Source organism: Zophobas morio, unplaced genomic scaffold (assembly GCF_036711695.1).
Source record: "Zophobas morio isolate AGI-343-1 ecotype UQ-CSIRO unplaced genomic scaffold, CSIRO_AGI_Zmor_V1 ptg000012l, whole genome shotgun sequence".
In the NCBI taxonomy this organism is placed as follows: domain Eukaryota; kingdom Metazoa; phylum Arthropoda; class Insecta; order Coleoptera; family Tenebrionidae; genus Zophobas; species Zophobas morio.
In genome coordinates, this window is record NW_026972117.1 from 11,407,614 (window position 1) to 11,420,505 (window position 12,892).

The following is a 12,892-nucleotide window of genomic DNA, read 5'->3' on the forward strand; positions in this document are numbered from 1 at the left end:
ACCAAATATTTCTAAAACCTTGCTTTGGGACCATACACACACTATATTTTTCGAACGAGCACGTCGAGATGTAGATTTAGACACCCAAAATTTATTTTCGGTTTTCCTATGAAAGTGAAAAGCGAAAAGTTTGAGATATGTTAAAAACCCAGCATTTCCGGTCTTAAAATGGGACTAAATATATAAATATCTAGATAAATATCTTTATCTACTCATTCATTTTGGACAAATTGTAAAGTAAAATAAACTTGTTGTATGTACTCAGATATTTTGGATGCTTTTATGTTGTACTTTCATGTTTTCTACATTTCTGAGGCGTTACGTTTGGCTCGGATTTTTTTTTATTGTGGATGGTTGGGCCTGTATTGCAGATATGCAGAAGTCTCGTTTTCCAAACATTCGTCATGCCCTCTCCTATCACACTCGACAAAATATGGAAATAAATAGCTAGAAATCGACAGTTTCTGTTCTGAATCATCATTACAGCCTTCCTTTCAAACGTAGAAACATATTCCTGCAAATACTCTTCGTCTAACCTCACCAAGAAAGTTTCCACGAAATTTCCACGTTTCCTGTACTCCTCTTACCGTAATCTCGCTTTACCTCGCGACGTGGCGCCCTCCCGCGCCCAGTAGCCGCACTCCCGATTTGAATTTTGATCGTTGGGCGATGATGTCAGCTCTCGCCACGGCACGCAGCCATCTTAAATATCGCGCGTGCGCGTTAGCTGTCAGAAAGTGCAGCATAACCGGGATCTGTCAGCGTAAAGTGTGTGAAAAAAATTGAGTTTGTGGTTGTTTTTGGTGATAATCCGTGTGTTAGGTTAAAAGAATGGCGAAGCCCGAACAGGTCCTAAACATCGAACCCCAGAACGAGCTGCGATTCAGAGGTGAGCGAGCGCCCGACTTCATATTGACCTATTCCACAATCCGCCAATAACAAAATACCCCACGATTCGAAGCCCGAGCCCGAGGAGTCTATTTCAAGACTTTGACGCGTTTCGGCGAAGGCGGCCCTGGGGGCCACCCTCGGAAGCGCTCGATGCGATTTTTAGACAGAGGCGGCTTCCGCGGGGCCCTCGGGCCAGAGCGGTATCGACGGGGGCACTTACGCTGGCGTGAATTACGAGAGTCGTGAGGTGAATCGGCTGGGAAGGGTTGGGGTTGATAACGTCGCGATTTTTCGGCTTGTTTACACCCAAAGATGGGGTTTGGGGGGACGAGGTTACTCAAATCGAGTGCTAATTTTATCGTGTGGATTATGACTTGCATCGGATGGAGGTGCTCTTGACACATATTTTAAGTGGGTACATTTTTAGTTACTGAAATATGTTCGCTACTATCTATTTTATGTGGGTCCTCTTGATGGACTCGTAATTTATTTGTGGAACTTGTTCCAAGCTTGATTTGGAGGAATCAATTGAAATGAGGCACTTCTGGTTAATTGTTAGACCACTTTTGACACTTTTAACTCATTTGTAATATTCGGATTGAACGAATTCAGGATGTTAAAGTTGTGTCGTTAAACCTAAATGTTACGAAAAATAACACCCACATAACAGCAATTTGTTGCAATCGTTACAACATAGCAAATATGGAAAACCTGATACTTTTTTATAGCAAATAAACACTCGAGTGAGGTTAGATTCAGTTCAAGCTGTCACATGTGAATCATTGGATTACGTGTTCATTGGCACAGATTTTTTCCTTGCCTTTATTAGACGTGTTGTATGTTTTTGTTTATTTTTATTAAAGTGCGGACATGGACAACTTGCATGCAATTTTTCACCAATGTATAACGTATGACCGAGTCAATGACAGTCATTAGGGATTTTTGTTGTTAATGTTGGTAATTAAAATATTTCGAGCATTAGCATACTTAGTACCGGTTTTCGTCCACATGGAATACAATTTTGTCCGATATTTTATTCGACTTCTGACGCCTATAGATCTAAAATTCGTACTATAAAATATGGTTTACTGTTTTTCATAAAGAATAATATTGTTCCCGAAGTCTAAGATTGTCTCAGCAAATAGAGCAAAGTTCTAAAGTTTGTGCGATACCCGAAACAAAATTCGAATCGGTGTGTTTAACAACAAAGTTTTTCAAATTTACGATAGTGGTTTATGAATCTGTGTTGAGTTTTATCCTAGACGTACAGTTTTTTGAAAAAAAATCTAAATTCTAAACAACATTTTGCAATAAAATTTTGTGTCAATGTTTTAAGGTTATCATAAGCATGGCAAATCGTTAGTCAGTTTTATCATTATTTTTTAAGTTATCATAAAAAAATCGTAAATTTTATTGACTCTAATAAATCCTGTAAGTGTGTAAGCTATTATTAGGTTTCTATATTCTCTAGTTTATTAGAAAACCGAACATTCCTCGCCCCTGAAGAACAGCCAAAAAAGTTGGAATGGATTATTAATTATATGTAAAATAGTATTCTGTTTGATGTATTTTAAGGGAGATTTTCATTTTTCAGCCATTTTCGAAAATAACGCTTTTTTTACTTTTTTCACGTCCTGGATTCTATTAGTTTTCACTACCACTCCATTGGAGAACATAATTAGCCCCGCCCACCCACCCTGCTCCATTTCAGTGATGAATTTTATCCGGTCTGAATGAAATAAATGATCTTATACTGAGCAGAAATAAAATTAGTCGTTACGATGAGAAGACTGAGGGTGGGCGGGGCTAGTACTTGCTACGATAAAACTGATTTTGGCAAATGACAAATCTTCCAAGAAAATAGGGCGGTTGGGTGGGGCTAGAACTTGATAAGATAAGACTGTTTTTGGCAAGTGACATATCTCCCAAGAAAATAGAGGGGGGGTGGGCGGGGCTAGCGTTTTATAGGATATGACTGATTTTGACACTTTTGACATTTTCCGACATTTTTCAACCATTTTCGAAAATTAGCGAAACACTCGTCTTCGTTTCGTCGAAAATTTCTTTCTTTCAAAATCGTCAATTGAAATATAGCAATTTTTACAGTTCCAGTAGCAAGTAAATAGTACAACAAAAAATTTACGATTAATGCTTTTTTTTTACTTTTTCGCATCCTAGATTCTATTAGTTTTCACTACCACCCCATAGGAGAACATAATTAGCCCCGCCCACCCACCCTGACTTCATTTCAGTGATTAATTTTATCCGGTCTGAATGAAATAAATCATCTTATACTAAGCAGAAATAAAATTAGTCCTTGGGATGAGAAGACTGGGGGTGGGCGGGGCTAGTACTTGCTACGATAAATCTGATTTTGGCAAATGACATATCTTCCAAGAAAACAAAGGGCGGGTGGGCGGGGTTAGAACTTGATAAAATAAGACTGTTTTTGGCAAATCACGTATCTTTCAAGAAAATAGAGGACGGGTGGGCGGGGCTAGCATTTTATAGGATATGACTGATTTTGACACTTTGACATTTTCCACCATTTTTCAACCATTTTCGAAAATTAGCGAAACACTTTCGTTTTCGTTTCGTCGAAAATTTCTGGTTTTCTTTCAAAATCGTCAATTGAAATATATCAATTTTTACAGTTCCAGTAGCAAGTAAATAATATAACAAAAAATTTACGATTAATGCTTTTTATTACTTTTTTTGCGTCCTGGATTCTATTAGTTTTCACTACCACTCTATAGGAGAACATAATTAGCCCCACCCACCCACCCTGACTTCATTTCAGTGATTAATTTTATCCGGTCTGAATGAAATAAATGATCTTATACTGAGCAGAAATAAAATTAGTCGTTACGATGAGAAGACTGAGGGTGGGCGGGGCTAGTACTTGCTACGATAAAACTGATTTTGGCAAATGACAAATCTTCCAAGAAAATAGGGCGGTTGGGTGGGGCTAGAACTTGATAAGATAAGATTGTTTTTGGCAAGTGACATATCTCCCAAGAAAATAGAGGGGGGGTGGGCGGGGCTAGCGTTTTATAGGATATGACTGATTTTGACACTTTTGACATTTTCCGACATTTTTCAACCATTTTCGAAAATTAGCGAAACACTCGTCTTCGTTTCGTCGAAAATTTCTTTCTTTCAAAATCGTCAATTGAAATATAGCAATTTTTACAGTTCCAGTAGCAAGTAAATAGTACAACAAAAAATTTACGATTAATGCTTTTTTTTTTACTTTTTCGCATCCTAGATTCTATTAGTTTTCACTACCAACCCATAGGAGAACATAATTAGCCCCGCCCACCCACCCTGACTTCATTTCAGTGATTAATTTTATCCGGTCTGAATGAAATAAATCATCTTATACTAAGCAGAAATAAAATTAGTCCTTGGGATGAGAAGACTGGGGGTGGGCGGGGCTAGTACTTGCTACGATAAATCTGATTTTGGCAAATGACATATCTTCCAAGAAAACAAAGGGCGGGTGGGCGGGGTTAGAACTTGATAAAATAAGACTGTTTTTGGCAAATCACGTATCTTTCAAGAAAATAGAGGACGGGTGGGCGGGGCTAGCATTTTATAGGATATGACTGATTTTGACACTTTGACATTTTCCACCATTTTTCAACCATTTTCGAAAATTAGCGAAACACTTTCGTTTTCGTTTCGTCGAAAATTTTTGGTCTTCTTTCAAAATCGTCAATTGAAATATATCAATTTTTACAGTTCCAGTAGCAAGTAAATAATAGAACAATAGATTCTATTAGTTGTCACTACCACTCCATAGGGGAACATAATTAGCCCCGCCCACCCACCCTGACTTCATTCCAGTGGTTAATTTTATCTGGTCTGAATGAAATGAATGATCTTATACTGAGCAGAAATAAAATTAGTCCTTGGGATGAGAAGACTGGGGGTGGGCGGGGCTAGTACTTGCTACAAGAAAACTGATTTTGGCAAAGACATATCTTCCCAGAAAACAAAGGGCGGGTGGGCGGGGTTAGAACTTGATAAAATAAGACTGTTTTTGGCAAATCACATATCTTCCAAAAAATAGAGGGCGGGTGGGCGGGGTTAGCATTTAATAAGATATGACTGATTTTCACACTTGATATTTTCCACCATTTTTCAACTATTTTGGAAAATTAGCTAGACATTTTCTACTCGTTTCATCGAAAATTTCTGTTTTTCTTTCAAAATCGCCCATTGAAATTGCAATTTTTATAGTTCCAGTAGCAAATAGTGTAACGAATAGTTTACGATTAGCACTTTTTTTTTACTTCTTTCACATCCTAGATTCTATTAGTTTCCACTTCCACTCCATAGGGGAACATAATTGCCATGTTATGTTTGTTATTGTAATCATTTAATTTTTCACAATTTTTGATGAAATAATAATATGATGCGTGGTTCTGGACCATTTATAAAGCAGATGAAAATAATTTAAAAAATCGTTTTGTCCAAATGTAGAATGAATTTTAATACGTCAACTGGAACACTACGAGAAGTACGAGAATGTCGGGAAAATTGAGTAAACCGTTTTTGATTGAATCAATAAAATAAATTTGATAATTCGCTTTTTTCTTAACATCCTGTCGAAGCAATTTTAAAATAAAAATAAAGAAATATGTCGCAAAATAAATTTTAAGTGAAATTTGCTTATCAAAATTTTGAGATAACGTCATCAAGTTTTTGGAAGGGATGAATGGACAAAATGAGACAAAAATCGTCAAAAAAAGGAGAAGAAAAGCGACAAAAAAGTGGGAACAAATTTAGCACAAACAACGATAAAAAACGGAGAAAAAAACTACCAAAAACGCGACAAAAAAATGTAACAAAAAAAGTGACACATGAATGAGAAAAATACAACATAAAAAAGTTACAAAAAAACAATAGCGACAAAATCGCGGCGAACAAAAAAAAGCTCCAAAAACGACAAAACAATGACAAAAAACGACCCAAAAACGCGACAAACAACGACCAAAATACCAACAAAAAAAAGCGACAAGAAATATAAGAAAAGAAGCGGCAAAAAATGTAACAGCGATAAAACACGACAAAATAAGAAACAGAACAGAAAAACGAGGAAAATACAACAAAAAAGGTAACAAAAAAATGTAAAAGTAGAAAAAACACGACAAACAGAAAAACAAAAAAAGACAAAATGACGCAAAATAAGATTACAAAAATTTCAAACAACAAAAAAGCGACAAAAAACAAAGAAAATCAACAAACTATATAAGAAAATACAATAAAAGGCATACATAAAATGACAAATAACGCACCAAAAACGCAATCAGATTCGTAGATTCTATTTTTGAATAATTTTCAATTTTTTCCAAAACCTAGCCTGCATAAGTTTAAAAATTACGTTATTTCACGCATTTTAAATACATAAAAGTTACTTACCAACATTTTACACAATTTTGGTGTGATGCATTAAACAAATTTTTATTTACCTTTTACTATCATCACTCTTAAAACGAGTATAAAATTTCAGAACAATCAACCTAGTAGTTTCCGAAATCATGTATCTAATAAAATCGCTCGGACAGTAGAAATGTTGGAATTTAATAAACAAATTTTACAAAAAAAATCATCTCCGACATGATTTGCCTCCAAAACGTTCTTGCAGAAAAAATGGCGCATAAAAATCGAACTCAACGCCGGTCCCCTTTTATTATTATTATTATTATTATAAAAGTTTGTTCAATTTGGATTTTTTTTGCGAAAATCTGGATGCCTTATGGAAGTTCGTATTGTGTCTAAAGAACAAGACTGTGTAAAGAATAAAAAAAGATTAATTATAATAAGCAAAATGAAGGCAGATTCATAAATCACAAGTACATGACTATGTTACTGTATAAAATTTAAGTGGTATTTATTACGCAAAATTTTGCCATGACGTCATCAATTGTTGGTGGGATAATTAGACGAATTTTGATTAGCGTTTTACCATCTGCTTGATGTTCCTAACATACATATAAAATTTATTAACAACAATCGGTCCGGTAGTTTCAGGCCAAAATTTGTTATTGTTTTCGAAATGTGCATTTTGAAAACCAAAAAAAGCAAATTGTCTTTGTTTTTTTCCGTACTTTAGGACCTTTGTTTACAATTTTGTATCCATTATCAAACAAATCAAAGCCGAAACCAAACAAACAACTTCAATGATTTTTTTTTTATATTTTTTTTTAGTTTTTCAATTCTTTATAATTATAATTGTGTTATTTATACATATTTACATAGTTTTCTGTTTTTAAAGTAAAAAATTGTAAGGTAGTAAACAGAATTTCCCTCGCCCCTGAAGTAGGTACAATCCAACAAATACGTAGAGCTTATTCGAAAAATTAAAACCCCTGTAAATTAAATAAATCAAAGTGGCACTTGTTTGGGATTGCTATTTGGAAAATGTAAATACCATTTACTATGTAAAATACAAATAAAACTTGATAACAATCAATCCAATACTTTCGGAGAAAATTAGCGTTGTATTTTGTTGGAAATGTTTTATTCTAGTGAGTGTTCGCTTTATTTTAATTTAAACTATTTTTAAAAAAGCCGTAATATGCATTATTTTGAAAAGAAAATTAAAAAAAAATGTTTAATAGAAATCAGTAATTTTTTGAGGGCCAACACTGGTTGTCCTAATATTTTCTTATATTTGAGAAATGAAATTTTACCTCCCGAACGTATGCTAAACAAGAATTGTAGTACTTAGTATTGTGATTATTATTTAATCGAATCATCCATAGTAAATACATATTTTTTGAATTTTATCAAATAACATTTTCCTACACTTTTGGTTTATGAATCCGTCTTGATTTTTTACTTTAGATTTCCATTGTATAACAACATTTTGGGAACATCCACTGGAAATCGGTATTTATCGGAGTTAGTGGTCGTTAACAAAATACACAAAAATTTCAAAAATAAGGAAACACTAATAATAGAGAACTAAAATAAGAAAGAAATATAGCCAAATATTTTGGCCGATCATGTTGTTTGTGTACTTGTGTGCTGTAATGTTGGGTTCTGTTCTATTTTATTTATTTAGTCATCAAATATTCACCAATACTTTTAACTTTACGTATACAAATTGGACAAAAAATTAATTTACAAACAATTAGCATTGTAAGTTTTCTCGAATGGTGTATGTGTAGTGGGTTTCTTACAAAATTTTGACGTAATAATACATAACATAATTAATATTTGCACAATAGAACCCAAAAAATTGTTGGAAGGATTAAAAATTTCAAAATTTTAGAAAAAATCAAATCATGTGTGTGTCTCAAGCGGAAAAGCATATTTTATCGTCCCGATACACATAAAACTAGTTTTACGCACTTTTCCAGTGGTAGTATATAAGAATTGTATTTGTTCGGTCACAATACTCCAGACGTAAGTAAACACAAAACGCGATGTAGACTGTGCGTCCAATTTAATTCATCCCACTTCTAAGATAAAGAACAAACAATTGTTTACAAGTCGATCTCACCTGACATTTATCTTTTACATATATATGAAGAGAACAGAAGCTTATTATGTTTATTACATTATCAATAATAAAACAGACGAAAACCCATCTAAAAATAAGAACATTTTCACACTATCGATCCACAGCGACAGTGAACATGTCCACGACGTGCTTAAACACAACAGTGTGAATTGTACCATTTTACAACACGCTTTATTTTATTATTTCACCACGAATAAAAAAAACAATTTTCAAATTACCCAATTCATCTTTTCAAGTGACAGCTTTTGTTTTACGCAAAAGTAGCTAGATGTCTGGTTTGAACACACCTAGACTGGCTCTTTATTGGAGCTTTTTTCGTATGATACTTATTTAACATAAAGCCTTGTTTAATACACATCGATCGGTCGATTGCATCACAGTCCGCCACCAACAAAATGCGCCAGAGCTCAGACCCGAGGAATCTATTTCCAGATTTTGACGTGTTTGGGCAAAGACCACACCGGGGCCACCCTCGGGCGCACTCGATGTGATTCTTAGACAGAGGGGCTTTAGTGCGTGATTCACGTTCCGAGGTCCAAAAGCGAAATCGATGAATGTCTGATGAGGACACTTCCATGACGGACTGATAAAGATTGCAAAATTCTGGTGTCATCGGTCGGATTTTGTGGTGGTCGACGCCCGAAGGATCTGAATATTCAGAGATTGCGGAAATTTGGTGGTCGGTTTATCGTCTGCATGTGTGGAGACGCTCTTGACACATATTTTTAACTGGTTACAATTTTTGTTACTGAAGCGTGTTCATTAGTGTTATATATCTATTTTTTATTACGTCGTCTGGACGAACTTTAATTTGTAAAACTTGTTTGAAGCAGTTTTGTATAATGAAATAGAACGTGATGTCGACACTGAGGTTTTGTTTTAGTTTTTTTTTTTTTAAAGTTTGGATTAGATGAATTTCGAACACTAAATTCAGGTTTTCTTTTTTTGATTGACTAATTTTACGTAATAAAACTGTGTCTATTATTTTTGCACTTATTACGACAGGTCGGTATAAAAACCTGATATTTGGTTTAAGTAATAGATAAACACCAAAATAGGTTATTCAGTGGTTTGTCTGAGCTGTCAGTGAATCAGTGGATTACGTATTCTATGAAGTAATTGAGTTTTTATTAGTGTTAGTTTATTTACATATATTCTTAGTAAGATAAAAATTTTAAACGAAGTGATAATTATTCACTGTTTCAATTAGTGGTTACATTTTATGTAGGAAAAAATTAGTTAAAAACAGTTTCTCGTAAATACAAAATCGGCAATAAAAAGTCGTTCAATTTACTAAAAAAAAATTGCGTTAAATAATACAGTCTACGACAAAAGTTTTAACATACTTATTTGAATTGAACACCCTGTATATTTTTGTGTGTGCTAATTGGTTTCTTCTTTCGCTGTATAAACTAAGATGTCGTACTAAAACACAAAACTTAACGTTGATATTTGAAAACGATAAATCGATATTTTTAATAAACACCCTGTATACTAAGACTATTTTGTGGATTATAAATATGTTCATACTATTGGTATTACGGGATTTTTTTTTCATCGAACCAAAATTGGATTTTATTTTTACCTACGGATTTTTTCTCGACGTTTCATAACCCCTAGAGTATGACAAAATAGGTCTCCCATTTCTGGCTGGCACTTGGGGCGATTTTTATGAGACAGATAATCTTCAAAACTACCGAACCGATTGTTATTTGTCAAATTTTATATGTGGTATTGGTATATATGGGAATATCGTGCAGATTTCAAAAATAGAATTTCAAGCCGAATATTTGTAATATCTTGCCTCGAGACCACAAAAGCGCTATATTTTTTAAATTACCACGTCGAAATCTACATCCTATAATTTTTCGAGGATTTTTAGGCAAATTTTTCAAAACCAAAATTTTTCTTTGACTACCTTCCAAATTAACTGAAGACATTTTCGATTTTACCATTTTTCCAAAATCGCCGATTGAAATATGAGTTTTTTGGATTTTTTTTATTGAATTTTAAACTGAATATTTGTAAAATCTTGCCCCCGGGCCATAAAATACTATAATTTTGTTGGTTTTTTCATACTACTCCCTTATAAAAATTTCGATCTTTTTTGAGCACTTTCGAAAATTTCCTAAACAGAGTTTTTTTTGTAGATTTCGACTTCCAGAAGTTACTTTCGTCCTCTTTTTTTTGAAAATTTTCAGTTTTTCCAAAATTCCCAAAATGAAGTAAAGTATTTTTTTTTTTTTAGCAGTATTTCGGAAATCTTGGTTTGAGACCATTAGCATACTATGTTTTTCTATGTCAATCTCTTAGAATTTTTAGACAAACTCGCCGAGGGTTAATTTTTCCAGTTGAATTTTTTGACTTGAGTTTTTGGAATTTTTTTTTTTTTTTGAATTACGTAAAACGCAATTATTTTGGAATCAGCATATAAAAATCAATATCCCAGAATTTTGTGTGAATTTTTAGACAACTTTTTCTATAGTTGAGTTTTTCAATCTCCTCCCTTACGAAAATTTGGATCTTTTTTGAGCACTGTCAAAAATTACTTGACTACCGGAGAAGTTTTTTTCTATAGATTTCGACTCCCAGAAGTTACTTTCGGCCTCTTTTTTTTTTTTTTTTTGAAAATTTACAATTTTTCCAAAATTGCAAAATCAAGTACCTAAAGTAATTTTGGACATCTTACAATTCCACCTTTGTTACCCAAACTTTTCGAAAATCTTGGTTCGAGACCATTAACACATTAATTATATATTTCTGTGTTGCTCTGAGAATTTTTTGGCTACCTAGACAATTTTTTGATATTTTTCAAAATGAAATTTTTGAAAAAATGTGAGTTTTTTGGATTCGTTTTAAATTGTATAATATTTGGATAATCTTGTCCCGGGTCCATCAAACCTGTAATTTTGGAATTGGCACGTCGAAATCTACAACCCAGATTTTTTTGTGTATTAGGCATTTTTCAAGAGTTCATTTTTTCAATATTATGAAAATTTCGACCTTTTTGAGCACTTTCGAAAATTACCCAAAAAGGGTTTTTTGGTAGATTTCGACTTCCAGAAGTTACTTTCGGCCTCATTTCTTTTTTTGAAATTTACAGTTTTTCGAAAATTGCCAAAATTAAGCAAAGTATTTTTTGAAGATCTTTTATTTCGCTTTTGAAACTAAGTAATTCGAAAATTTTGGTTAGAGACCATAAACATATGTACTATGTTTTTCTATGTCTATATCCTAGAATTTTTTGAGTCTTTAGACAAACTCCCCGAAGGTCAATTTTTCGATATTTTTCCAAATGAATTTTTTGACTAACGAGTTTTTTGGATTTTTTTTTAATTACATTATTTTTATAAAATCTTGCTCCGGGATCATAAAGCGCAATTATTTTGGAATCAGCAAAAAATCTATATTTTCTAGAGTTTACTTTTTCAATCTAATCCCTTATGAAAATTTGGACCCGTTTTGAGCATTGTCAAAAATTATCTGATTACCTGAAAAGAGTTTTTTTCATAGATTTTGACTCCCAGAAGTTACTTTCGGCCTCTATTTTTTTTTTTTTTTGAAATTTACAGTTTTTCCAAAATTGCAAAAATTAAGTAAAGTATTTTTGGACATCTTAAAATTCCACCTTTGAAACTAAATATTTCGAAAATCTTGATTCGCGACCATTAACACATGTCCTGTGTCTATACCTAAGAACTTTTTGAGTTCCTAGACAAATTTACCGAAGGTTCAATTTTTGGATATTTTTCCAAATGAAAATTTTGACAAATATGAATTATTATATCCATATAACGCTCTAATTTTGGAATCGGCACGTTGAAATATATATCCCAGATTTTTTGTGGATTATGAAAATTTCGACCTTTTTTGGGCACTTTCGAAAATTACCTAAACAGGTTTTTTTTTGTAGATTTCGACTTTCAAAAGTTATTTTCGGCCTTGTGAAAAAATGACTACGTGTATTAAGGAAAAAAGGCATAATATAAGCCCCGCCCACCCGCCCTATCTCAATCGTGATGATTTTTTTCTTACCTGTCGTAAGTCGTGGGGCGGAGCTTAAGTGCAAAATCCTTGTTTTCGTACTTTTTTTTTGCGTTTTTGTCGTAATTTTTTTGTAAAGAATTAATGATTCCGCAATTAAGCTCCGCCCTCTTGGCTCACGACTGACGAATAAAAAAGATTATCACAACTGAGACAGGATGGGCGGGTGGGGCTTATAATTTGCCTTTTTTTTTTCTTAATATACGTGGTCATCTTTTCACAACAAAAATTGCCAAAAGTAACTAAAGTATTTTTTTGAACATCTTTTATTATGCCTGTGAAACTAAGTATTTTGAAAATCTTGGTTCAAGACCATTAATACACCATCCCAGAATGTTGAGTTTTTATATAAATTGGCCGAAGGTTTAATTTTTCTAAATGAAATTTTTGACAAATGAATTTTCTGGATTTCTTTTAAAT

General features: G+C 33.3%; 1 protein-coding gene across 2 annotated transcripts in view; it reads left to right on the forward strand.

Annotated features, from left to right (window-relative positions):
* The first annotated feature begins 706 nt into the window (after positions 1-706).
* LOC135127772 (vesicle-associated membrane protein-associated protein B) overlaps positions 707-12,892 on the forward strand; it is a 63,782-nt gene continuing 51,596 nt past the window's right edge. The window contains exon 1 of one of the 2 annotated variants that reach the window (XM_064054380.1): positions 707-889. In XM_064054380.1, the coding sequence (XP_063910450.1) occupies positions 832-889 (58 nt within the window). In that variant the 5' untranslated portion in view covers positions 707-831. The remainder of the gene's footprint in view (positions 890-12,892) is intronic. The other variant, XM_064054381.1, reaches the window with a different exon arrangement.